Source organism: Panulirus ornatus, chromosome 7, assembly GCF_036320965.1.
Source record: "Panulirus ornatus isolate Po-2019 chromosome 7, ASM3632096v1, whole genome shotgun sequence".
Taxonomy (NCBI): domain Eukaryota; kingdom Metazoa; phylum Arthropoda; class Malacostraca; order Decapoda; family Palinuridae; genus Panulirus; species Panulirus ornatus.
In genome coordinates this window covers 48,631,768-48,659,569 of record NC_092230.1, presented here as the reverse complement: position 1 = coordinate 48,659,569, position 27,802 = coordinate 48,631,768, and the positions used below count along the sequence as shown (strand labels likewise).

At 37.8% G+C, this 27,802-nt stretch overlaps 1 protein-coding gene across 1 annotated transcript in view; it reads left to right on the top strand.

Annotated features, from left to right (window-relative positions):
- LOC139749626 (transforming growth factor beta receptor type 3-like) overlaps positions 1-21,589 on the top strand; it is a 141,621-nt gene extending 120,032 nt beyond the window's left edge. Inside the window, exons 14-16 of the mRNA XM_071663762.1 lie at positions 11,058-11,178; positions 18,558-18,782; positions 18,924-21,589. Of these exons, the coding sequence (XP_071519863.1) occupies positions 11,058-11,178; positions 18,558-18,782; positions 18,924-19,036 (459 nt within the window). The 3' untranslated portion in view covers positions 19,037-21,589. The remainder of the gene's footprint in view (positions 1-11,057; positions 11,179-18,557; positions 18,783-18,923) is intronic.
- Positions 21,590-27,802: the final 6,213 nt, after the last annotated feature.

Sequence of the window (27,802 nt, the reverse complement as noted above, 5' to 3'; positions counted from 1 at the left end):
GAAATTTCATATGTGCTAAAGAGAGGTGGTTAGATAACTTGGTAGACCACTTGAATTACTGTTCAAGATGTTCAAGAGTTATAGAGCCTAGGGATTGGAAAATGGCAAAACATCTTACGTATATGTAAGAAAGGGGACTGGGAACACCACTAAACTACAGACCAGTTTCACTAACAAGTGTGGTGTGTAAGGTTCTGGAAAAGATTTTTAGAAAACAAGTGGCTGACTTTCTGTAGAGGAGAAATTTATGTAAATGAGAGACAACATGGTTTCTAAGGAAACGAGTTCATTTGTAACTGACCACTTAGAGTTTTATGAAAGAGTGAGCTCAGTCCTGTACTAAAGAGAAGACTAGGTGGACTGTCTGTATCTAGACTGCCAGAAGGTATTTGACACTTTACCACATGGGTGGCTGATTATGAAGCAGAATCATGAAGCAGGAATAAGGGGGAAACTCTTTTGTTGGATGGAAGATTATCTCAGCAGGAGGTAACAAGGATGCATGTCAGAAGAGCCTCTACCAAATGGGTTCAGGTGACCAGCAGAGTGCCACAAGGTTCAGTTCTGGGACCATTACTCTTCTTGATTTACATTAATGACTTGCCTGAGGTACCGAATCCTATCTGAATGTGTTTGCAGATGATTGAAAAGTTATGAGGAAAGTGAAAAGTGAAGATTACATCAGCTTACAAGGGAGCCTTAAACATACTGCAAAGTTGATCGAAAACATGGTAGATGAAATTCAGCCTTAGCAAATGTAAAGTACTGAAGATGGGATGAAGCAAAATACAATTATTTTGCTTCAGGAAGTAAGCTTCAAGATTCTATATGTGAGAGGGACTTGGGAGTAGACATCATCCCTAACCTGTCACCAGAGTCCCATATTAGGAGAATACCTATGGAGACAAATTGTCTGTTGGAAAAATAACTGAATAGCATCCAAGTATATGAATAGAGAATTAATTAGCAAGCTCTTCATATCCTGCTTAAGGCAAAACTCAGAATGTGCTCCTCAGGTTTGGTCTCTTCACCCAAAAAAAAGAACAAAGAACTCATAGAGGTCCTGAGAAGGTCAAGAATAAAGAGAGCTTTGCTACTGTGAAAGGATGGAGGCTTTAGATTTACAATTTAGAAGAGAGAAGAATGAGGGGTGGCTTGATCACAGCATTTACATTTTTTTTTTTTTTTTTATTATACTTTGTCGCTGTCTCCCGCGTTTGCGAGGTAGCGCAAGGAAACAGACGAAAGAAATGGCCCCCCCCCCCACCCCATACACATTTATATACATACGTCCACACACGCAAATATACATACCTACACAGCTTTCCATGGTTTACCCCAGACGCTTCACATGCCTTGATTCAATCCACTGACAGCACGTCAACCCCGGTATACCACATCGCTCCAATTCACTCTATTCCTTGCCCTCCTTTCACCCTCCTGCATGTTCAGGCCCCAATCACACAAAATCTTTTTCACTCCATCTTTCCACCTCCAATTTGGTCTCCCTCTTCTCCTTGTTCCCTCCACCGCCGACACATATATCCTCTTGGTCAATCTTTCCTCACTCATCCTCTCCATGTGCCCAAACCACTTCAAAACACCCTCTTCTGCTCTCTCAACCACGCTCTTTTTATTTCCACACATCTCTCTTACCCTTACGTTACTCACTCGATCAAACCACCTCACACCACACATTGTCCCCAAACATCTCATTTCCAGCACATCCATCCTCCTGCGCACAACTCTATCCATAGCCCACGCCTCGCAACCATACAACATTGTTGGAACCACTATTCCTTCAAACATACCCATTTTTGCTTTCCGAGATAATGTTCTCGACTTCCACACATTCTTCAAGGCCCCCAGAATTTTCGCCCCCTCCCCCACCCTATGATCCACTTCCGCTTCCATGGTTCCATCCGCTGCCAGATCCACTCCCAGATATCTAAAACACTTCACTTCCTCCAGTTTTTCTCCATTCAAACTCACCTCCCAATTGACTTGACCCTCAACCCTACTGTACCTAATAACCTTGCTCTTATTCACATTTACTCTTAACTTTCTTCTTCCACACACTTTACCAAACTCAGTCACCAGCTTCTGCAGTTTCTCACATGAATCAGCCACCAGCGCTGTATCATCAGCGAACAACAACTGACTCACTTCCCAAGCTCTCTCATCCGCAACAGACTTCATACTTGCCCCTCTTTCCAAAACTCTTGCATTCACCTCCCTAACAACCCCATCCATAAACAAATTAAACAACCATGGAGACATCACACACCCCTGCCGCAAACCTACATTCACTGAGAACCAATCACTTTCCTCTCTTCCTACACGTACACATGCCTTACATCCTCGATAAAAACTTTTCACTGCTTCTAACAACTTTCCTCCCACACCATATATTCTTAATACCTTCCACAGAGCATCTCTATCAACTCTATCATATGCCTTCTCCAGATCCATAAATGCTACATACAAATCCATTTGCTTTTCTAAGTATTTCTCACATACATTCTTCAAAGCAAACACCTGATCCACACATCCTCTACCACTTCTGAAACCACACTGCTCTTCCCCAATCTGATGCTCTGTACATGCCTTCACCCTCTCAATCAATACCCTCCCATATAATTTACCAGGAATACTCAACAAACTTATACCTCTGTAATTTGAGCACTCACTCTTATCCCCTTTGCCTTTGTACAATGGCACTATGCACGCATTCCGCCAATCCTCAGGCACCTCACCATGAGTCATACATACATTAAATAACCTTACCAACCAGTCAACAATACAGTCACCCCCTTTTTTAATAAATTCCACTGCAATACCATCCAAACCTGCTGCCTTGCCGGCTTTCATCTTCCGCAAAGCTTTCACTACCTCTTCTCTGTTTACCAAATCATTTTCCCTAACCCTCTCACTTTGCACACCACCTCGACCAAAACACCCTATATCTGCCACTCTGTCATCAAACATATTCAACAAACCTTCAAAATACTCACTCCATCTCCTTCTCACATCACCACTACTTGTTATCACCTCCCCATTTACGCCCTTCACTGAAGTTCCCATTTGCTCCCTTGTCTTACGCACCCTATTTACCTCCTTCCAGAACATCTTTTTATTCTCCCTAAAATTTACTGATAGTCTCTCACCCCAACTCTCATTTGCCCTTTTTTTCACCTCTTGCACCTTTCTCTTGACCTCCTGTCTCTTTCTTTTATACATCTCCCACTCAATTGCATTTTTTCCCTGCAAAAATCGTCCAAATGCCTCTCTCTTCTCTTTCACTAATACTCTTACTTCTTCATCCCACCACTCACTACCCTTTCTAATCAACCCACCTCCCACTCTTCTCATGCCACAAGCATCTTTTGCGCAATCCATCACTGATTCCCTAAATACATCCCATTCCTCCCCCACTCCCCTTACTTCCATTGTTCTCACCTTTTTTCATTCTGTACTCAGTCTCTCCTGGTACTTCGTCACACAGGTCTCCTTCTCAGGCTCACTTACTCTCACCATCCTCTTCACCCCAACATTCACTCTTCTTTTCTGAAAACCCATACAAATCTTCACCTTAGCCTCCACAAGATAATGATCAGACATCCCTCCAGTTGCACCTCTCAGCACATTAACATCCAAAAGTCTCTCTTTCGCACGCCTGTCAATTAACACGTAATCCAATAATGCTCTCTGGCCATCTCTCCTACTTACATAAGTATACTTATGTATATCTCGCTTTTTAAACCAGGTATTCCCAATCATCAGTCCTTTTTCAGCACATAAATCTACAAGCTCTTCACCATTTCCATTTACAATACTGAACACCCCATGTATACCAATTATTCCCTCAACTGCCACATTACTCACCTTTGCATTCAAATCACCCATCACTATAACCCGGTCTCGTGCATCAAAACCACTAACACACTCATTCAGCTGCTCCCAAAACACTTGCCTCTCTTGATCTTTCTTCTCATGCCCAGGTGCATATGCACCAATAATCACCCACCTCCCTCCATCAACTTTCAGTTTTACCCATATTAATCGAGAATTTACTTTCTTACACTCTATCACATACTCCCACAACTCCTGTTTCAGGAGTATTGCTACTCCTTCCCTTGCTCTTGTCCTCTCACTAACCCCTGACTTTACTCCCCAGACATTCCCAAACCACTCTTCCCCTTTACCCTTGAGCTTCGTTTCACTCAGAGCCAAAACATCCAGGTTCCTTTCCTCAAACATACTACCTATCTCTCCTTTTTTCACATCTTGGTTACATCCACACACATTTAGGCACCCCACTCTTAGCCTTCGAGGAGGATGAGCACTCCCCGCGTGACTCCTTCTTCTGTTTCCCATTTTAGAAAGTTAATACAAGGAGGGGAGGATTTCTGGCCCCCCGCTCCCGTCCCCTCTAGTCGCTTTCTACGACACGCGAGGAATACGTGGGAAGTATTCTTTCACCCCTATCCCCAGGGATAATATACATATATATACACATATACACACACATACACATACATACGCACATATACACACACACACACACATACATATATATACATATGAAAAATGTAAGAAACAATTTAGAAAACTGAAACTTCTAGCTTGAAATGAATGAAAAAAATGAATGTCACATAATGGTTCAACCTCTGGCTATGGAAAAAAGGAAATGTATAATTTATTTACACAAACGTCAATAGCAGTTCTCATCAATTTAACCACTGTATCAATAAGCTTCAATGTCTAAGCTACATTTTTCTCCAATTTCACTATTTTCCTTCACATTTTCAATTTTGTCTGAAGGTTCTACTTCAAGAGTGATTGTTTTTCCAGTAAGGGTCTTCACATCTTGGTTACATCCACACACATTTAGGCACCCCGCTCTGAGCCTTCGAGGAGGATGCTTTACTTGTGGTGCTGACTTCCCTGACGACAGGATGATCTGTCTTGATTTTCCCGTGAAAGTTCTTGAAAGTCCTAGAATTTCAACTCACAGTGGCTTCGCAGCTTATGGGCCCCAAGTGCAGAATCATCGGCGTCGTAGTGGCTCCAGACTTCCATGAACATTACATTTTTAAGAGAGTTTAAGAAAGTGGACAGTGGACAGTTTTTTGAAAGATGTAGGGATAGAGGAACCAGAGGGCATAACATGAAATTAAGAAGTTTGTAAATAAGGATGTAAGGAAATCTTTTTATAGTATAAGAATTGTGGATGAATGGAGAAAAGTTAATGAGGACATGGTTAATGTAGACAACATACATAAATTCAAGAGGTTGTATGATAGCAGAGAGTGTTCAAGAGATGGAGCCCCACAAGTGTAAAACTCCCACCCCTTATGGTACAAATGGGTATTTCCTGTATCCTAGCAGAGGTTGATAAAGAAGTAGAGGTACAAATAGGAATAAGGGCAGATTGCTTCACTGGATAGATTAATGGAAGGGAGCAAAGGATGCAGGTAAGAGGTGCATCCTTGAAGTGGGCTTGGGTCACAAGCAGAATCATGAAGCAGGAATAAGGGGGAAACTCTTTTGTTTGATGGAAGATTATCTCAGCAGGAGGGAACAAGGATGCATGTCAGAGGAGCCTCTTCCAAATGGCAGGACTTTCCTGATGGACTGGATTCCTACCATGACATATTCATTGATGATACCTAGGTCGTGAGAGAAATGATGATGATTGCTATAGTTTACAGGGATACCTCTGCAAACTCCAAAGTTGGCCAGAGAAGTGGAGGATGAGATTCAATCCAAGTGAATGCAAGATAGTGAGAATAGAACAGAGTGAAAGAAAGCTCATGTCCAATTATTACCTAGTGGAAAGTAAATTACAGGGATCTGTATGTGAAAGAGACCTTAGGAATGGCACTGTGCCTAATCTGTCATACCAAGGATGCACGTAGCCAAAGAGAACTGTGAAAGAGAACTGTAAGCTGGCACATATTAGAATTGCATTCACATGTATGTATGGAGATGCATTTGGTAAGTTATTCACAACATGTATTAGACCAATACTGGATTATGTCTCACAGTTTTGTCACCATACATAAAGAAGCAAAAAGATTTGATGGAGAGTATATAGAGAGGACCAACTAAGATGGTACGTAATTAAGAGGAGTGAGCTACAGTTAGAGGCTGAGGACTGCAAACCTGCTTAGCCTGGAGGTAAGGATAGAAAGGGAGGCCCTGATAACATCCTTCCAGTTTTTAAATTAGCTAGACCATATTTACAATTCTTCAAGAGATGCAGCATCAGAATAACCAGCAGCCAGATCATGGCAAAAGAGATAGTTAGAGAGGATGTTGATAAGCACTGGTTTTGTATAATGGTGGTGGATGGATGGAATAAGATGTTGAATGTCAGAAGTTTACAAGGGTTGAAGAGACTACTTGATGACATGGAAAGTTCAGAAAATGGGGTCCTGTAAGTGTATAACTTTCTCCATCTACTGCATGAATAAGTAATTGCTGAAAAGAAATACAATAAGAGGGTTAAGTAAAATTACTATACTGGTGCCACATTCTTCAATTTAGGTCTGATGTTTGTTGTAAATATTTGGCTAGAGATCTCATTGGCCAAGTTCTTGAAGATACTTTATCTACAGTTCTCATGGTATGGCTTTTCTGTGGCACACTGGATACTACGTCAACCATGAAGTCCATATTATGGAGATATTCCTATTATTTGTCTCCCTTTAAGATCATGGTCATACCTTCGACCCATTTCATTTTTTCCCTTATTCATCCTTTTTCATTTGGTTAGAATGAGTTTCATCACCTGTCTAAACAACCACATGCTCTGTATTGGTCTTGACTACTCCTCGATTCTCTTTTAATTATAGTATCATTTGTAAAAAATATTTGTGATTTGTATCCCTTTGGCAAGATACTTATGTAAATTAGAACTTGTATTACACCCGAGACCATGTTATGTAGAATGCTGTTTGTTAATTTTTGCATAATTTGAAAAGATCTCTGTGGCATATATCCAGTATTCCTTTTTTAAGGTAGTTTTAAGTCTACAAAATTAGCTTTTCTCTTACACTTTTCAGATTTTTCAGTTGTTTACTTGCCCTCTCTTAGAGACATTGTCATATGCCGTATAACTGTCCAAAAAGAAACAGTTCACACATTAATATTTTAATATTCATTCTGCTGTTTATTCTATTTTCGAAAGCCAAAGATCTAAACTTAATACAGAGTCTTCTTCCTTAGAATATTATATTGTTTTCTGTAAGCTACTTTTTTCCTTTGCAGCTATTCACCCATATCCTTCTTGAGTGCTGTTTCAAAGTGTGTACACGCTATTTTTATTAGAGATACTGGCTTGTGATTTCGTGAGTTTGGCAGTTGCCTTTCTTACGTGTAAACATGATAATTACTGTAATCTTTCTGTCCCTTAGTACTGTCCCTCTTGAAGCAAGTGTTTAAACATTGTATTCAGTGTTCTGTCAAGTGTTTTTCATTCTTTGAATGATATTATTAATACAAAACCAGGACCACCTTGGAGTTCTTACAGTTTTGAGGCTGCACTCCACACAGGAACAGGGAAATGATGGACTCATTTAGAGCAAAACCATCCCTCACAAGGACTGTACTCTTTTTTGGCAATTGCCAAAGGTACCTTCTTGCTCACAGTGTAACCACAAGCAGGCAAGATATAGTAACACTTCTCTTTGAGTCTGTAGAGTAATATTCCATGATGGCTGTACATTTGGCCGTACATTCTTTGCCGACATCGATCTTTCAGGGGCTTATTTGCATCTTATATGATAATCTCACTGCTACCCATGATCTCTCTTATAATTAAAGTTATGGTAAGGGAATTCTGCCTTCGTGGAGTTGCAGCTCTTATACTTTTTTATCATCATACATTTTTCGTCTTTCTCCAAAGAACTGAAACTTTTTTATTTTATTTTCGTATTTTTATCTTTCAACAGTTGGCATCCTAATGCTGGGTTAGTAAAGTTGCATTTTACCTGGCCTGTAAGGGTTAGGGAGTAATGATGGCCAGGTTTTCGTGAAGAGGAAGATATAGTGAAAATGGCTTGTGATCTGACCTACTGTAAGGGTCAGGTCATAGACTAGTATAGGTCAAACCCTGGTTTAGTGAAGATGCATTTAATGTGACTCGGAACAGTCAGGTCAGACACATCATTGTACTACCACTGGCCTTTGACTTGACCTGTAAGTATCAGGTCAAAAGACCATTGGTTGTGAGTGTGTAGTGAATTGAAGGTATTGTGAAGTTGGCATTGGACTTCACATGTAATGATCTGTTCATAGGCCAGTGGTGTTGAGGAAGTAGTCATGATAAGGCCGTAACAAAGATGAGGAGTCAGTGAGGATGGCTATTGACCTGGCCCACAAGGCTGTAGTGAAAGTGAGGTGTGTAGTGAAGATAAGGTTATTGGTGGCCATATGATGGGCAAACTGGGCAGCTGCCTAGGTCCTCACACTTTATGGGCTGTATGGGGGCCTAAACTTTTTGTATTTATGTATAATTTAGATTAATTGCTATTGATTGTATTGTCAATTTTGTATCAGGAGACCTTCAGTGCAATTTAATTGATAGGGCAGAGTGTTATTGAAATAAAGAATGTTGAGCTTGCTTATAGATCGTCAAAGTTAAGCCTGCAAGGGGCCTCAGTTTACACTCTTACCTTTAACCTGACTCAGAGGGTTCAGGTCAAAACCCAGTGGCATCAAAGTTGTGATAAGGATAGGTTTTTAGTGAAGATAAGAGTGTAATTGTAGTTATGGTATAGTGTAGTGAAAATGAGTGTTGTAAAGTTGACTTTTGACCTAACCGATAAGAGTGTTGTGAATACAGTTACAAAGGAAATACAAAGAATTCAAAGGAATTTAAACAGCAGCAGACCACTGGGTCCTTTCAAGGTTGTTTGTGATAGTGGAAGATATCAGAAATTCACAGATTAGTATGGTAAAAGTTAGAAGGCATTCAGAAAATTCAAAGAGAATAACCTGCAAATTATCACTGTGACTAAGGAGGCTCATGTAATGGAAGTCATGGATTTGCAGTAAATTTATGTTTATTGAGGGTTTAATGAAGATGATTTTGGTAGTGTCTCCCTCCATGTTGAATGTGATGGTGATTGAGAGTGCAGAGGAAGACACATTCCATTTACTTACATTTTGAATGTGATGGTGACTGAGAATGCAGGGGGGGAAACACACTCCATTCATTTATCAATGTTGGCATTTCGCATATTAAGTTTTTTATGTTTTGTGTATTCATTTTCTTCACTTAAGCTTTTTTCCCATTTCACCACATCGATAACAACTACAGAAGTATTTCTTTAGATCTCTCCTGATTTGTATCTTGCATATTTTCATGTTGTGATGCTTATGCTATTCTTTCTGTGCTAGTTTCAAACAACTGCTCGATCCTAACGACATTGCTTCATCAAAACTGTAAGTTATAATTGTGTATTCTTTCTTTCTTGTCACTTCCAAGAGATGGCTGTTGTCTTCTTATAAATCAGCTCACTTAGCTGAAGTACTGACTTTGTTGCTCTCTGCTGGATCATCTCCATTAGATATAATTCTTTTTTTTAACAAAACTTCAATATACATTGTAGATATCATGAATGTATCTCTATTCACCCAAATGTATTTTTTCATTCTTATTTACTGCGTACTGCCATAACAAGGTAGTGCCAGGAGCAAGTGAGCAATGGTTTCAATTGCTCACATCCACTCTTTAGCTGTCATGTATAATGTATAGAAATCAAAACCCACTAACTGCAGTCAAGCCCCACAAACTATTCTGTGGTTTCCCCTTGCTGCTTCATATGCTTATATGTACAATTATGATTTTGAACAAGGTATAGGATGCCCCATGACAATTCACTGAATGTTGACTTATGGTTATAAGCCATCATCCCCCCCCCCACAAGTCTTTTTTTTTATTTTTTTTTACTGATTTATTTACTATCTTTCACACTATATCATTATCCTTCATTTTGTTTGGCTGAATTTTACAAACTTTAAAGCTTGTGCAATCCTCTTTGTAGATTGTTGCTGTACATCTTATCTGACATAAGTTTATTATGTGTTTCTCTGGTTCTCAGCTTTTTTCTTCCTCATTTATGTCTAGTTTGCAGCCTGTCTGATTTTGATAAACTTAAGAAGAATAGTTACAGTCTTGTTTTAAAACGTATCTATTCTCTCAAATATGATCTTTTTTAATTATGTAAGGTCTTATCTTAAACAGCAGTCCTTACTGAGGCCAGGTCTTGAATATGAAATGAGAAGATTAAAAAGCTGAGAAAAGTTTGTGATGGTATAAAAATGGAACACAAAGTAACCCCAATAATCCTGACAAGGAAGGTGTTAGGTTGTTCCAGACACCAGTTAAGTGCTCCTAAAAGAAAACGGTAGTAATAAGTGTGTAATTGAAATTTAATGAGTATGTAATGAGGTCAATAAAAATGCATAAGTATTTTATAAAGTTATGTAATGAATGAAGTAGTTACCATATTATAATGAAATTTAATAAGTGTGTAATGAAGTTAATGAAGATGCATAAGTACATTATTAAGATATGTAATGAAAGAAGTAGTTACCATATTAGATAGGAGATAGGTGAATAATGCTAAGAAAGCTTTTATGTTTTACTGTTTATACCCAAACCAACAAACCAGACTCTTCTGCTTGAGGCTGCTTTGTGAGTGAAAAGTCACCTTTGGTGAGGCTGTATGAAACAAAAGTTCAGTCCTGTCAAAGAATTCTTTGCTTCAAAGGAGTCCATCCCTTCCATGCTGCTGAGTTTAGCATAGTCTTGGAGTTGCAGGAGTCTCTGAAAAAAGGGTCATGTGATAATGCCAGGACACTTTCAGAAAGGGATTCTGGAGTAAAGAAAAGAAACACAGCAATTTATATTGAACATTTTATGAAAAATTAGTGAGTCCTTAAGTCTCTATATAACTAAACTTTTTTCATTGTTGTTGAATGTCAGCATATCTTTGCTGCTGTTATGCTTCACACTGTATGGCTTTTCATGTTTTTTACCACAGTGCAAAGACCCTGGACGTTACTGCAGTAAACCAGCATTAGTGAGGATTGATCCCCAACCATCCTCATCATCACTGCAAACACTCACTCTTGGACCTTTCTCTGTAGCCTCCAGCACCAGATGTGAGCCTTTTTTTGTTTTTCATAGAGATTTTTTATTTAGGTAGTTATTCATCCAGGTTACTTTGTTAGGTATTATAATGTACCTTTTTCATGTATTAAGGGATATTCTGTAAATATTTCCCTCACAGTACCTGTACATGGAAAAGAATATTAACAGTAAGAATATAGTGAAATGTCTTTAGTTCTGAATGTTTGTGACATAGCAGTTGCCCAATTAATGATTTTTCAGGAGTAGGATAATGAAGATTTCCAAGGACTCTGAAGGATAAGCATACCACAAAATCTGGAGATGCAAGCTAATATTATTGATAAAATGTAGTCATGTTATTCACAGCACTCCTATACTAACATAATCATCCATTATGAAGAGAAAATGTTTGAAAGAAATTGAATGATCTACCTCCTTCCCTTACCAAATTGAGTATATTCTAGATAAGTCTTTGTTGTAACAGTAAGGAATACAGTATTTTACCTTCATAGATTATTTCTTTTGCAAGAAAATATTTAGTTGATTTGCAGATATGTACACATATTTGAAAAATTCGAATAAAAAGTTACATTGTTTGAAGCACATTAGTAAAAAAAGTACATAAGAAAATGAGTTGATATCTACAGTACAAAAATCTAAAGAAGTACAATAAAGCAAAACACTAGCTGAACCATTAGATTTGTAATCCAAATAAATCTGTTAATACTGTAGCTGAGTGGGGTATATAGATAGGCTCATAGTAGATGCAGGACTAACATTTTCATTGTCTGTGGTCCTAAAGCAGTTAGTACAGTGTGGTATCTGAATATGGCAAGATTAGGATGATTTTCCTCTCTTTTGTGGAATAATGCTGAATTTTGTTGAGATAATGACTTAGTGCAATAAATTAATAGCTGGATGAGTACATGCCTCAGCTGGAGTTGCTTTCAATATAGAATTTTAATGATTTCTCCCTGTTCTTCTTTAAGTCTTTATATTTGTTTTTTTCATAGTCTTGATTATTGATATATCTACTATTTTATACAGTTTGCAGTAAACTGCATTTACACTATAATTGCAATGTGTACATAAATCTGCATCCAAGGATGAGCCACTACATTAGCTGCATATCCAAGCTCTTACAGCAGCAGATCACAGTTCAATTCATCCTCTGGAAGCACTCCTTTTGTTAATTATACAATCTCATTCTCTATTTTTTTCTTAGTTTCTTAGTCTTGATGTTTCTTTTATGTATTGTTCTATTCCATTTTGTTATAAGGTACATGAACTATATACTTAAGTAGAGCATGATTTTACATATATGCACAGCTCTGTTCAGAATTTTGTGATACACTCATGATGGAGGATGGACGGCACCCTTCCTGGACAGCAGGTCACTGTACTGAATCTTGCACCAACACACACTGGAACAGGCAATGGAGCAGTGTGACTTGAATGAAGACTCATCAAAAATAGATGGGAAGAATATTTATATGAATATCATCCAATGTTACTGCTTATGAATGATGAACATGTGTCAATATCTTGCTTACATGAAGACAGAACCATAGTGATTGGAGAGTCCATGCAAACATCATAGTTCAGTGGAGATATTCATTTTGAATGAACCTTGTAGGAAATGTCTGAACAGAGTTAATGTATCAGGTCTTTATTATATCCATTACTTGAGTTAGTGAGAGTGTATGTGGCCTTAGTAATATCTGTAGCACCTGAAGAAGTTGTTAAAGATTTTTGGATTAGTGGATGTAGCTTGACATTGAGAGCCTTAATAACCTTGGCAGTTGATAGGCTTCAGGTCCACACTCCACACAACCAACCAACTTACTCTAGGTAATATCTGTGTCAATGTGTGTGTTTGTATTATATGAAATCAAAGGACTATTTGGTTTGAATATCATTACTTTTATCTGACTGGTTTTGTTCACTTTGTAACACATCTTAGACAGACAGTGAAACGCCCTAACATAGTTAGAATGTGCGTCTGCCTGCTTGTGTGTGCATGTGTTCCACCAAGGTGTTGATGGTAATTGACACTGAGGAGAGTCATCAGAAGTGCTATCAAACCCAGATGAATTGGAGAGATGAAAGGTTGATGTTCAGAGTTTGTATTTATTACTCCTTGTGATGATGATCTCTTTATGTAGGGTATCACACATGAAGTTAGCCAGTCCCCCAGTGTCATGATGAAATGGATTTGAAGATGTGTGATGAATGGTAACCTTAACGACTTACATATGTTATAAGTGTCTGTGAAAAGGAGTAGGACATAGCAGCATTGATTAATGATGGAAAGAAATGAGGGATCTGCATTAAAGTCAAAGTTTATTAGCAGCCAAGTTCAGCGTCTATGTTTGTGGGTAGCTATATGTATGGGAAACGCTAAGTTTTGATTACATTGATATGGATTGTATATCTGGAAATATCATAATCACTGCCATAACCACATTTTCATTTTTAGAATATTGTTTAGGTTATGTAGAAGGGTTATGATATTAAGTATATGACTCTTTAACCGTGATTATAATTGAAATATAAATTTACAATTTAGGCATCTCAGAATGTCAAATTCCTTATGAATGTGGTTGTTTGTTGTATTCTGTTGGTATTAAGAACAGGAGCACCTTGGAGAACCATCCTGCTACAATAATTGCAGCATTATTTACCAAGGCAGTTCTCAGAGGGGATCTTATTCTCTCTATCAACAGAACACAAAAAACAACCATATTCACAAGGAATGTGACACTCAAGGTTGCCTAAATTGTAAATTTACGTTTCAGTTATAATTATGTTTTAAAAGTTATGTGCTGAATCTGTTAATCCATCTAAATAATATACACCAATATTTTGAACACGTAAATGTGGTTATGGCAGTGATAAGATATTTCCAGATGCATTACCTCTTTCTCTGTAATCAAAACTCAGCCTTAACCATACATAGCTACCCACAAATAGGGACACTGAAATCAGCTGCCATTAAACTTTGACTTTAATGCAGGTCTCTCAATCACTACCCATCATTCATCATTGCTAATGTCCCACTCCTTTTCATAAACAATTATGATATGCATAAGTCATTAAGGGTGCCACTATCCTTCCTTCTTTTAATCCACTTCATCATGATATTGGGGAACAGCCCAACTTTGTGTGTGATAACCCCACGTTTAGAGATACCATCATCATGGATGTTGATGATGATGCGACCTCTGAGCACTAACCTATCATCTCTCCAATTCAGCTGGGTTTGATGGAGCTTCTGGTGATTCTTATCAGCCGTGAGTAACAGGTAACACCTCAGTGGAACACGCAAATGCTCGTAACTTTACATCTCTTAATGTTCACCGTGAAATGCATGATATATGTCAACACAGTGTTACAGCAGTTCAACCAGTATATAACTCTGTATCACTTAATGTTCACTGAATCATCACATTTTTTTGTATGCTTGATCACTGTTCCCAGCATTAGGGAGATAGCACCAGGAACAGACAAAGAAGGACCACATCTGCTCACATCCATTCTCTAGCTGTGTAATGCACTGAAACCAGAGCTTTCTCTCCACAATCGGGCCATACAGACCTTTCCATGGTTTTCCTGGGCTCCTTACATACCCGGGTTTAGTCCACTGACAACATGTCGACCCCAGTATACCACAACATTCTAATTCCCTGTATCACTAGCACACCCTTTACCCTCCTGCATGTTCATGCCCCAATCACTCAAAATCTTCTTGTCCATCCTTTCATCTCCAGTTCGGTCTCTCCATCCTCTTTGTTTGCTCCACTTCTGACACTCATATGCTCTTTGTCAACCTTTTCTCACTCATTCTCCCCATATTTCCAAATCATTTCAACTCACTCCCTTCAGCTTTCTTAACCACTCTCTTTTTATTACCGCACTTCCCTCTTACCCTTTCATTACTTACTTGATCAAACCACCTTACACCACATATTGTTTGTAAACATTTCACTTCCAACAAATCCATCCTCCTCTGCTACCCATATCTGTAGCCCAAACTTCACATCCATATAATGTTGTTGGTACTACTATACCTTCAAACCTGCCTATTTTTGCCCTCCCAGATGATTTTTTTTTCATACATTCTCCAGTGCTCCCAGAATCTTTCCTCCCCTTCATCCACCGAATGACTCACTTTCATGGTTTCATTCACTGGCATGTCATCCAATCTCAGATATCTAAAACATTTCACTTCCTCCACGTTTTATCCATTCAAACTCACACCCTAGTTAACCTGTCCCTTAACCCTGCTAAACATGATAACCTTGATTTTATTCATATTTACTCTCAACTTCCTCCTTTCGCACACTTCCAAAGTGAGTCACCTACTTTTGCAGTTTCTCACTCAACTCTGCCACCAACATCTTCCCAGGCCCTCTCATTCCTCAGACTGCATACTTGACCCTCTATCCAAGACTCTCGCATTTACCTCCCTCACCACTTCATCCATAAACAAATTGAATGACCATGGTAACATCATGCACCCTTGCCACAGACAAACCTTCAATTGGAACTATTCACTTTTCACTCTTCCTACTCGTACATATACACGCATGAATAAACCATGAAATTTGCTCCACAAAACTTCCACTAAGTATGTAGACTTCACTCATGTGCTTATCCAAAGCATAGAAGTATCCAGCCCAACCATGATCTTAAGCTATTTTGTGATTAACTAGTTACTGTTATGACCCCCAGTTATGTATTCCTAAACTGTGTATTTTCAGTTGATTAGCTGCTTTAATTCAGTCAACTGTTCTTTATTTTTTTTATATTTATTACACACATACACATACAGTGTTTCAGTGTGTGTCTGAGGTGTGATGCAAGATGAACACATTTTCCTTTAATTTCATTTAACTGTTACACACACACACACACACACACACACACACACACACACACACACACACACACACACACACACACACACACACACACACACAGATATTACCTAGAGTAGGTTAGTTGGTTGTTTGGACTGTAGGCCTATCAACTACCAAGGTCATCAAAGCCATCAACATCAAGCTACATCCACTAACCAAAAGATCTTTAACACCTTTGGGTGCTAAAGATGATTCTAAGATCAAATACATTCTCAATATGCATGTATCCTATGACTTAGAGTATCTTAAAGAAAAGTATGAATACTGGATACACTGATATGTAAGCACTTCTCATAGGCTTCATTCAAAATTGATTTCCCATTGTATTCTTAGTAATATCCTTCCCAATTAGTTTTTATGAGTCTTCATTCGAATTGCACCGCTATGTTGTCAGTTCCATTCTGTGTGTTAGTGCAGAGTTTGGCACAGTGGTTGCCACCCTGGCAGGGTGCAATAGGCTGTCTGCCCTTTACTGTAAGTTTATCATGAAATTCTGAACTGAGCCACACATACAAAAACGTGTTATTCTGTTAACTGCATGCTTATGCTCTTACCGTACAATGATCGTCTACAGCTGAAATCACTGTAAGGAAGTGATCTCTTCATTGATTACACAAAAACATTCCCAGTTTTTTTCTTGATTTCATGTTTAGATATTAAGTACATGAACCATAAACATAAAGTTAGGGGAGTGAACTCACTGCTACAGTGGCCAACCGTGGCTGATCAAGTTGTGAAGCAATCTCATCTTTGATTATACAGTTACTTTCTGTACTTCTGCATGGTTTCTTGGTCTTGATAACTGTTTTAAGAATTGTTTAAATTCATTTTGCAATAAATTCCATAAACCCTAAGAGTAAGGTGAACATGAATGTTTACACAAAAACAAGTTGCTATGTTAGCTGAATCCCCATGCTGTTACAAAAGCAGATGCGTAAACCCATCATGTGCAAGCAATCTCTTCTTCAGTTATATATTGACATTTTTTGTTTTTGCTAAATTTCTGTTTTGAAATTTGTTTTATGTATTTTCTCACATCTTGCAGTAGATTATTTGAAGCATAAGTGTAAAAACATTAAGATATTTGTACATACAAACTCAAGTCACTACATCAGGCATGTGTCCATGCTGGTACAGTAGTTGATTATACAATAATATGCTCTATTTTTGCTTAATGCATTAGTCTTAATAGGTTTTGTATATTTTTTGTTACATTTTGCATTGAATTACATGAAAATAACCTGAAAGTTAATGTGTGTGTAAACATGCTTACAGATATGAGTCATTAGGTACAATGGCTTTCCTTGAAGTACCCAAATAATAACAGCTGACAGCAGAGTAGCAGTTTTCTGGACTATAGAAATTTTGCCAAACTAGGTCAGAATTTTTTCTTTCTGAACCATGAGAGTTTCCAAACTTTAGATTGCCAGATTAAAGACATTTTGCTGTGTATGTTCGTATGGGGAATGTATTGCTTGCTCAATAGGTGTGGCAGAGGGAGGATTTTATACTGAAAAGCAACTTGATCTTTCATTAAGAAGGAAGGGATGGAGTTGTGTGGTGAAACAATGTGAAAAATGTGAATTTTTGAAGTTTGAAAAGGATGACTTAATGGGAAATTGAATGGTTAAACAGCTTGTAACATCTTCCACAAGACATCTCGGTCAGACCTATCATATAGTGTTTCCGTATCCATAATTGTTACATACAATTCCCTCCCTTTCTTCAAGTGCATCTCTCAAGTTTTCAAAGCAAACACTTGGTTCACACATTCTCTACCTCTCCAGAAACCAAATTGTACTCTGCAGGTCTATTGCTCTGGGCATCCCTCCACCCTCTCAGTCACCACTCCCTTGTACAGTTTCCCACATACAGTCAACCACATATTCCTCTGTAACTTGAGCATTTACTTATGTTCCCTTTGCCTTTATATAATGACACTACAGTCATTCAGCCAATTCTCAGTCACATTACCATGAGCCACTGATAATCTTGACAAATTGTTCAACAACACTGTCACTTCCTTTCTTTAGAAATTCAACTGCACTTTCATCTTTTTAGCTGTAATGCCACACTTCATGTTCCACAGTATATTCACCACCTCTCTTTTCATCAAACTGTTGATCATGACTCTCATTGTGCATAACACTTCATCCATAGATTCCATGCTATGATCTGAAACATTCAGGACCACATCCCCATCTGCTCCCCTCATTGATGCTCCTGTTTATTCAATTGTTCTCTTTACACTGCTCACCTCCTTTCAAAACATTTTCATATTTCCTGAAGATTGCTCATACTCTATTACCCCATCTCACATTTTTCATCCTCTGCACTTTCCTCTTGACATCTTGCCTATTCTCTTGTACATCTCTATATCATCCTCACCCCTTCTCTGCAAGAAGCACACATACATCTCTTTTCTCTTTTTTGCAAGGAACTATATATGAATGTAATTATACAATGTGATTGATGTGATTTTTTTGCAGCTGCTTTGTCTGGAAGCAGTATGAAGACAAGTAGTGGCACTAGCAACATTCATGGTAGCAATAGTGCCGGTAGTAGCTCAGCAGCAAGCAGCTCCACTGATGACAAGACTCAGATTATAGTACTAGGTGGACTGTCCACAGAGATAGTTGTGGGCATTGCACTTGCTTCTTTTGTAATTGGAGTTTGTCTGACAGCTACACTGTGGGTCATCCACATGAAAACAGGTATGTTATATCATTGGTTATCAGTTACATTATTTTGTCTGTTAGGATTTTATATTCAAATCATTAGTTGTAATTTTTTTTACACCTGAATGCTATCATAAATTGAGTATTCTTTTCTGAAAAATGTAATGAAATTTGCAGATCCTCGTCAACAGAAACGTCCAGAGGGTAGTGGTCCTCGAAACTCTGGTTATGATCTGTCTGCCCACTCTGGCTCTTCTACCCCTTCATCTCAGGCTCCTATGACAGCCTGACGATCCCATGGGCTGCCCCCATTGTGGTCACGGCGCGGGAAATTACAACATGCACCACCTCCTACCACTAGCTGTGTGTAGTGACTGGCTGCTATGTGATGTATAGGTGATGAAACATTATCAAATGTGTGTGAGACCTCAGTAAAATTTTTAAGGGAAAGCTAAAATCTTAGCATGTAAAGATTTAGTGTGAGAATTGGCATTAAGAAATTTTGGCATACACAGCATTTGCATCTACACAAACAACGTGTTACCACGACTTTGGGCCACTGTTACATCTCAGTGACCTTAACATGGTGGCTGCCTGATATGTATTAAACTTCCTTTTTTTTATGTGAATTTGAACACTAGTTATGTGGATTTGTAGCTAAGTGCTCAGTATTCCCAAAACTTTTAAGGTAGTGTACCTTTCTTAGAAGGTTAACTCAATAAAAACTGGTGGAAACTGAAATATAGATTAAACTTTTCATCTTAAGTATTCAGTGACCAACAGTAGCTTGAGTGTTGAAAAATTTGTCATGAATCTAAACTATCCACAGAGGTAGATCTTGGATGACTATGAGAGCATGAGCTTAGATTTCCATGAAAGTACCTTACTAATAGTTGCAGTATTTGCTGCATTGTACAGTTTAATGACAGTTCCAGTTGGGTTGCATTATTGTATTAGCAGTTCTAGTTGGATTGTATTTTGCATCCAGACATTTGAACTTGCAGTTAATTTTTTAGTTCAAAATGTTTATTTTGACAGTTAATGAGATTCTAGATAAATCTGTGGCATCAAGTGTTACTGCATGATTTGTATGTCATGCAGTCACATATGTAGTGGGCTTAGGGTACCTGTAATGAAATTTTTTATAAGTTACTATATTGTGAAGAAGATATGGTGACACTTTTTTAGCTCAGTCTTATGAATCAGTCATGTAAACTGGAAGGAACTTAAAAGATTCAGTTTATTAAGTCTGTGTGTAGGGGATTGAAATGCTCTGCCTTGTTCCTATGTATGCCAAACTACCAGCTAGATTTTTGCATTGTATCACCCCAGTACCTTGCACGATAGTCATGAGTTGCACCATATAATACGGGTAAATGTTTTTAAGCTGCTAGTGTAACAGAAATGCCCAAGAGCAACTCACAGACCTTCTTTTATCCCCAGTTTACTTTTTGACCAGATCCATTACTATGAGCTAAATATGGTATTGCAGATGCTTCTGTTCCTAGAGCATTTGAAGCCCAGCAGAGTGCTGTCAGATACTCAATATAAATATCTTATGCTAGTTCTTTGTCAGCTTGATTTGTGGACTGACCAGGAAAGCCCTCAGAGCAGTTCACTGTGCTTAGGAGCAACCCAGAAATGTGCTTGAGTGCTGCTACTGGTCCTTAAGATATTCTCTCCAGGGTCTTAATGCTCACTGTTGTTACCTTTTTATGTATGAATTTGTAAAGCCAGCTGTAGAAATCAGGAAGTTTTGCTTAATATTTACTCAGGTCTGTAATAGGTGACTTTCATGCTTTGTTGGAGTTGCATCTTGTAATAGGGCAGTTTTTTATTACCTGTTATGCATCTGCATCTGTGAAGATCACCATGAGGAGTATGCTATACTTGAGATTTCTTCAGTCCTGGAATATCTGGTATTACTCTCAGGTAGCAAACTAGGATAGGCAAGCAATACACCAGAGCTGGAGTGTTGTTGCCATGGTGGCCCCAGATTTGTAGATAATGTGAGCTTCTCATTACTATATGATCAACTGTTGTATAAAGGGACATCATTTGCTAGAAACAAAATTTGTTGGTGAAAGACAGGGGGAAGTAAAGCCTTTATTTTTGGGAAAATTTAGTGACAAGTGCTTAGCATAACTGATAACAAGGACATGTGCTTAGCATTGACTGATTACATGAACAAGTGCTTAGCATTAACTGATTGCATAGACAAATGCTTAGCATTGACTTTATTACTTGGAAAAGTGCTCAACATTAACTTATCACATAGACAGTTGTTCAACACTGACTGATCACATGAAAAAGTCTTTAGAATTGACTGATCTTGTGGATGAGTGCAAAACATTAACTGATCACATGAACAAGTGCTTAGCATTGACTGATCAATTGGAAAAGTGCTAAGCAATGACTGATCACTTGGACAAGTGCTCAGCATTAAGTGATCGCATGGACAAGTGTTCAGCTTTGTCTTATCACATGGGTAAGTGTATAGCATTGACTGGTTACATGGACAAGTACTTACCATTGACTGATCATATAGACATTGACTGATCGTATAGACAAGTTCTCAGCATTGATTGATCATATGGGCAAGTACTCAGTATTAACTGGTCTCATAGACAAGTGCTCAGTATTAACTGATCACATGGGCAAGTGCTCAGCATTGACTGATCACATGGACAAGTGCTCAGCATTGACTGATCACATGGACCCATGCTCAACATAACTGATCACATGGACATGTGCTTAGCATTGACTGATCACATGGAAAAGTGCTTAACATTGGCTGATCACACGAACAAGTGCTCATCATTAACTGATTACAAGGACAAGTGCTAAGTATTGACTTATCACTTGGACAAATGCTCAGCATTAACTGATCACTTAGACAGGTGCTCACTATTGACTGATCTCATGGACAAGTGCTAATCATTAACTGATCACATGGACAAGTACTAAGCATTGACTGATCACATGTACAAGTGCTGAGCATTAACTGATCACTTAGACAAGTGCTCATCATTGACTTATCACAAGGACAAGTGTTCAACATTGACTGATCACATGGACAAGTGCTTAGCATTGACTGATCACATGAACAAGTGTATAGCATTGACTCATCACATGGAGAATTGCTTAGCATTGACTTATCACATGAATAGGAGCTTAGCATTGATCACTTGAACAAGTGCATAGCATTGATTTATCACATGGGCTTTTTCATATATATATTTGTTTACTTGGATTGATAGTGTCTCTTATTAGAGAGATTGAAATAATGAAAGATATCCAGTGATACCCCTATAGATGGTTTATGTGACATGACTGGCTTACCTCGTTCTCTGTACCTGATTCTAAATGTGGCTCAATGAGAAGTTATCATACCTTGAATGGATTTTCAATAAGGAAAAATTTGAGCCTGTTGAACTACCAGCTAAAGGTAAAAATAGCTACTCATGTCACTGATACTAGACTGATGCGTGTAACAGTATGTAGGGTGTAAGAAAGTAGATGTAGTGGCAGAAGGCATAACACTGATGAGATCCACTAATGTAAAAGTTGGGTATTTAAAGCAGTTGAGCAGAAATTACCGAAATTGATAAGAATTATGCTTAGAGTGGTATTTTAAGAATGCTGTAGCTTGCCCAGCTAGCATTGATATCTTACAGTGAAATAATGGGTAGGTCATATGTGATGGACATGCCCATAGTATTGTCATAAACTCTTAAGGCAACTCATTATATCAAACCATGGCCCCCAGTCATTTATCACCACCAATTATATTACATCCCACAATCAGTCATGTGATGGGAAAATCCATACCATACCAATCATATCACCACAGTTCATGTCAGTTTATCCAGTCATGACCCACATTGACCAGGTATCTGTTTGTTACCATTCAGCACTTGCCATTTGTCATTTCACATTTTTGTTTTTTTCTGTCATACTACTACTTCCAGTTATGCTTAACTACAACCACCAGCCGTCATGCCACCAATTATGTCACACTAAAATGATTTATTATGACAGACACATTCACATTATGAAAAGAAGATTGTGTTCAATAACATATCTAAAATGATGGTGTATCGCAGGTTTATTAAATGTTTGTTATATCAAACTCGTTAACCTCTGCTCTATTGTCGAGGAAACCCATTTCTATTCTCTGACCAACAGACACTCCAGCTGGGAGGGATGGCTCGCCCATTCTCCAGGAAAATTAAGGATGTCATGAAATCTTGGGTTACTTTAAAAAATCAAAAATAATATCCCCAGTATTTCTCATTTATCACTTCTCGGAATATTGCAGTGATGAAGATACAGAGAACCGGTATGGTGTGAGTGGGTGACATTGTTTCCTGGCTGAAGTGCATTGCATTGGCCACATGCCTGTACATCATGAGAACCACTAACTTCTATGATAAGTTTCAGTAGTTATTTAAGTACAGTGGTTGTCCAAATATCTGCCATTATTTTGTATTCTTCATTCTAGAACCATATTCTTAGCTACCACTTAAGTAAGAGCATGAGAAATCCACTAATATTGTACTGGCAAGAGAGCACTTGTCTCACTTCATACCAGTACTTAAGTGGCCAATTTAAGAATTTGGAACTGAAATTTTGAGGGTAGATTATGATCTTTAGTGCAGCTTTCTTAAAGTTTTAAAGGTTAGTTTTTATCAGGTTGGAATAATATTTAGATATATATAATTGCTAACTTGCAAAAAAAAAAAGGATGAAAACATTCTTTATATTCTGTAATAATTAGATGAGAGTGATCAAGATGAGGATGCTTGATGATGGTGTCCTCATGTCAGCCAATGTCTGCAGATAATGTCCACTAATTCAAATGACTGACTATTATTTTTACAGAGTGCTCCAAGGAAATCTGTGTGGTATGTATCTTACCAAACCAATTTCAGGGTCTTCATAAACTCACTGCCCTGAAACAAAGGTGTGGAAACATGCGACACATTTTGGGTCTTGGTATTCTAAGATAAATGTAAAATATGTGTTTATTGAGCAAAGGGCAACTGAAAAAATATGACTGGATTTGTAACAGTATTCTGTTATGGCCTAAGAATATTTGAAGATATGATTTTGAAGTTAGTCTGTATACTTAAGTCCATACCTAATATTTGTTCTAGCTGCCTTTTGCCCAGCAATGATATTCTTGGTCGGCCACCCCTGCTTCTGTAAACAGTTGCGACAAGATGTGACTTAACTGAGCCTCATTCTTATAGGTTTTCTCAGGGTTTAACGTACAATGGTTTTGACGCAACTCAGACAGATGTTTTAGTGTTATTTAGCCCTTCTCATTTACCCTGTGTAGCTTTTTATATAGGTAACCAGAGTCTGTAGAGTGAAGATGAACTTTCATATCATGTTCCTTGCAAGAGTTGACCTGTAAATAGGTATGAATGGTCTAGATAAGTGCACATGAAATTATGGCAAGGCTTCCTGTTATTATTATTCTCAGATTATTACTGAACAGTCATGCAAGAATTAAGACAGATATAATGAATTTGTTTTAATTATTTGAGTGAATTCATTATGTTCTTGCCATACTTTCCTTTGAATTTGCTGAGAAACTGTATGCATGTAAAACATCCATTCACTATTGTAATTTTTGTACCATATTTGACAATTGGTAAGAAATTTATTCTCAGGAAAATACTGTACTGTTATGTCTATGCTGATGTATGATTAATAGTGTCATCATTCATATTATTAATGCCTAAAAATTTAGCTTTGGTATAAGGTTACCTGTTTCTCATAATCAAGCGAAAGTATTTGATTTTAGATTTTTTCATCAAGTTTCTGGTGTAAGTAGCAGTCAAAATGTTCAGTTCAAGAATGGAATTGAGATCTTCCTCACCATTCTTTAACTCATGTTATACAGTAGCAAACTCTGACTGGCCAAGACATGACATCCTCTTCTGTTTCATCACTGTAAACTCATTGACTGATGCCTGCAATCATCTGAATAAGTGAAGTATAATTACATAAGCTCTTAATTTTCTGTATTCAGTAGCTGTTCATGTTCATTAGTATTTGTTTGAAATGGTTTCAGTGTAAATCATGATACCCATGAGGTGAAATAGTACTCAAGGAATGCAATAAAAACTATTTAAATTGGCATTTGTCAAAATAGTAAGAAAGAACATAATCTTACATAAACAGTGCAGAAGATATGAGGAATGTGAATATACTGAATTACCTAGGTCCTCCCTGTTGATGATGGAGGATTAAAAACCATCCAGCTGTGTCTACAAAACCACTACTATTTTACTTCATATTTTATGCATGCTGAAATTTATTAATCTTTTTTATGATCAAAATTTTTTCTAAGAATGTATTAAGATACATACATTTCCCTTACCGTTACATGGTATCAGCAAGATCTGGAGCATAATCATTACAAGCATCTGAAGATCAGCTAGTCATTCAGACATGTTACTCGTTTAAAATGGAAGTGGTTGTTCAGAGGTCTAGCTGTTACTCACAACTCTGTTGGTTATTCACAGTAATGTTGGTTGTTCAGATGCATGCCACTTATTCAAAGATGTACTGGTCTAGAGAAATGCTATGTAATGAGATTTCTGTTGGCTGGTCAGAGATATATCAGTCATTCAGAGAGATGCTTTTGATTTAGAGATTTAGTAGATATTCAGAAATCTGCCTGTCATTCATTGTTCTCTCCTGTTCAAAATTCTGCTTTTTCAAAAAAAAATCAACCAATTGTAGAAATATTTGCCAGTCATTCAAAATTCTGCCAGCCACTTGTAGCTCTGTTGGTTGGTCAAAGATCTGCCATTTTTTCAGAGAATTGCTAGTTGTTTAGTGATCTGTTGGTCATTCAGAGGTCTTGCTGTTAAAGCTGCAGCACTATAAAGTACAAAATATATTGTGGTTTAGGCAGAGTGAGTTATGCAGCTAGTTAAAGGCCGAGACTGTGAGTGTATCAAAAGTTCCTATAAGTTTTACTTCTCACTTAGGGTCTCAGCATGTTTGATGAGTTTATTATTTCTATATGTTGTACATTTACATACACTGTACAGCATCTTAGTTACTTGTCAGTCAGCATAATACCTGTGTTGAGAAATATGGATAATGTGAAAATAATTGTTTTTCATCTTTCAGTGCAGAATCTTTTTATTTATGTTTTTTAGGCCTTTTTTATTGATATCAGTTGTGCATTATTTTCTGAAATTATTTTTCATAGTTTTTATCCTAAGTATATTGTTACATAACATGGGAAACCGCTACTCTAAAGTTGAGGGATGAAGTTAAACACAGGGATTAAAACTATTTACATTAAAAGATACAAATAATGCAAAAGGAAATGAATTATTTACAGGACACAACAAGTTACATTAACATAATCCGGATAAGTTTTCAAACCAAGAAATCTCTTCCTTCACACAAGCGTGATTATAAGAGTAATAGTATTAGTACAGTTTACGCAAGGGGGAAGGATATCACACAAATAAATGCAATGCATTTCAGTGGTTACAGATTATGGGCAAGAGAAAATTACACTTGCCTGGGCACTGGCAGCTGAAGGATTCAATCTCAAAACAACCCTTGGGGTAACTGTTAGAAGAGTAACTATGCAAGGGTCAGTTCTGATTGTTTGAGAACAAGAAATAGGCAAGTGATATGCCGACCTCACCCAGACATGCCCCCATCTTGACTGTGGTTAGCTAGAGATTGAGAACAAGAATCCTGTGAGCGAAATGCTTACACCACAGTCAAGAGATGAGCGTTTGCCTACCAGATGTGACAATTGACCCAACTGCATGTGTGCCCACCCTCTCAGCATCCACAATCTAAGCTGCAGACATGTGCTTGATTCTCAGTGCTGACTCTATATAATATGATACAACCCAGCACCCACAGAACAACACAATTTCATAACACACACACACACACCCTTAAGGAGAACTTTAAGAGTGGGATAAACAGTCCACAGTTACAATATTTTTACCAGCAACATGATGAATATTAATTATGTTCCTGAAGGAACGAAGCCCATCGAGTTAACTAATGATTTTTATCTCTAAACTTATTGACATATTTTAGGGGGTGATGGTCAGTATACACAATGATGGGATTGCCTTAAGGGCACAAATATACATGAAAGTGCTGTAATGCAAGTATTAAAGATAAAAGTTCCTCTTCAATTGTGGAATAGTTCTTCTAGGCTTGAATAAATTTCTTACTAGAATAGCTTACCAGATGGTCAATCTTTTCTTAGTCCAACTGCAAGAGGATAGCACCACACCTACATTATTGGCATCTACAGCTAATTTAGAATTAGTATGTTAAAATCAGGAGCCTGCGAAATTGGACCATTACAAAGTATGGCTTTTAACTGATGAAAGGATGTCTCATATTGTTCATTCCAAACATATTTTGAATCTTTCTTCAATAATTCTGTGATGGGAGCTGCAACAGTGACAAAGTTTACATTGAACATCTTGTAGTATCCAACCATACCCATAAAACATCTGAGTTTTTTCTAGGAGGGGCATGTATCTGGGCTAAAGCCTGGGCTTTTACTGTTGGTGGAGCTAGCTCACCTTGGCCGATCACATAGCCCAAATACTGTACCTTAACTTTTACAGTCACATTTGTCCTAGTTGAGAACAAGGTTAGCTTCACCCAAGACAACCAAAAGGTTGTCAAGTCTTTGTGAATGTTAGCCCCAACTTTAACTGTATATCATTCTGACTGTATATCTGATGAGAATGTCCTTAAGTTACTGAAATGTGGCAGGGGCATTTATCATGCCAAAAGGCATCACTTTACACTTATATGTCCATCCCAACACTACAAAAGCACTGATGTCTTGTGCTTTCTCAGTTGATTTAAGTTGCCAGGACCCTTTTTTGAGGTTGAGTTTTGTCAGATAGTGAGCATTGCCATCTTGATCTATGCAATTTTCCACATGTGGCATGGGGGATAACTGTCAGTCCTCTTTATCTCTTTGACTTTGCAGTAGTCGATACAGAACTGATAGGTCCTGTCAGGCTTGGGTA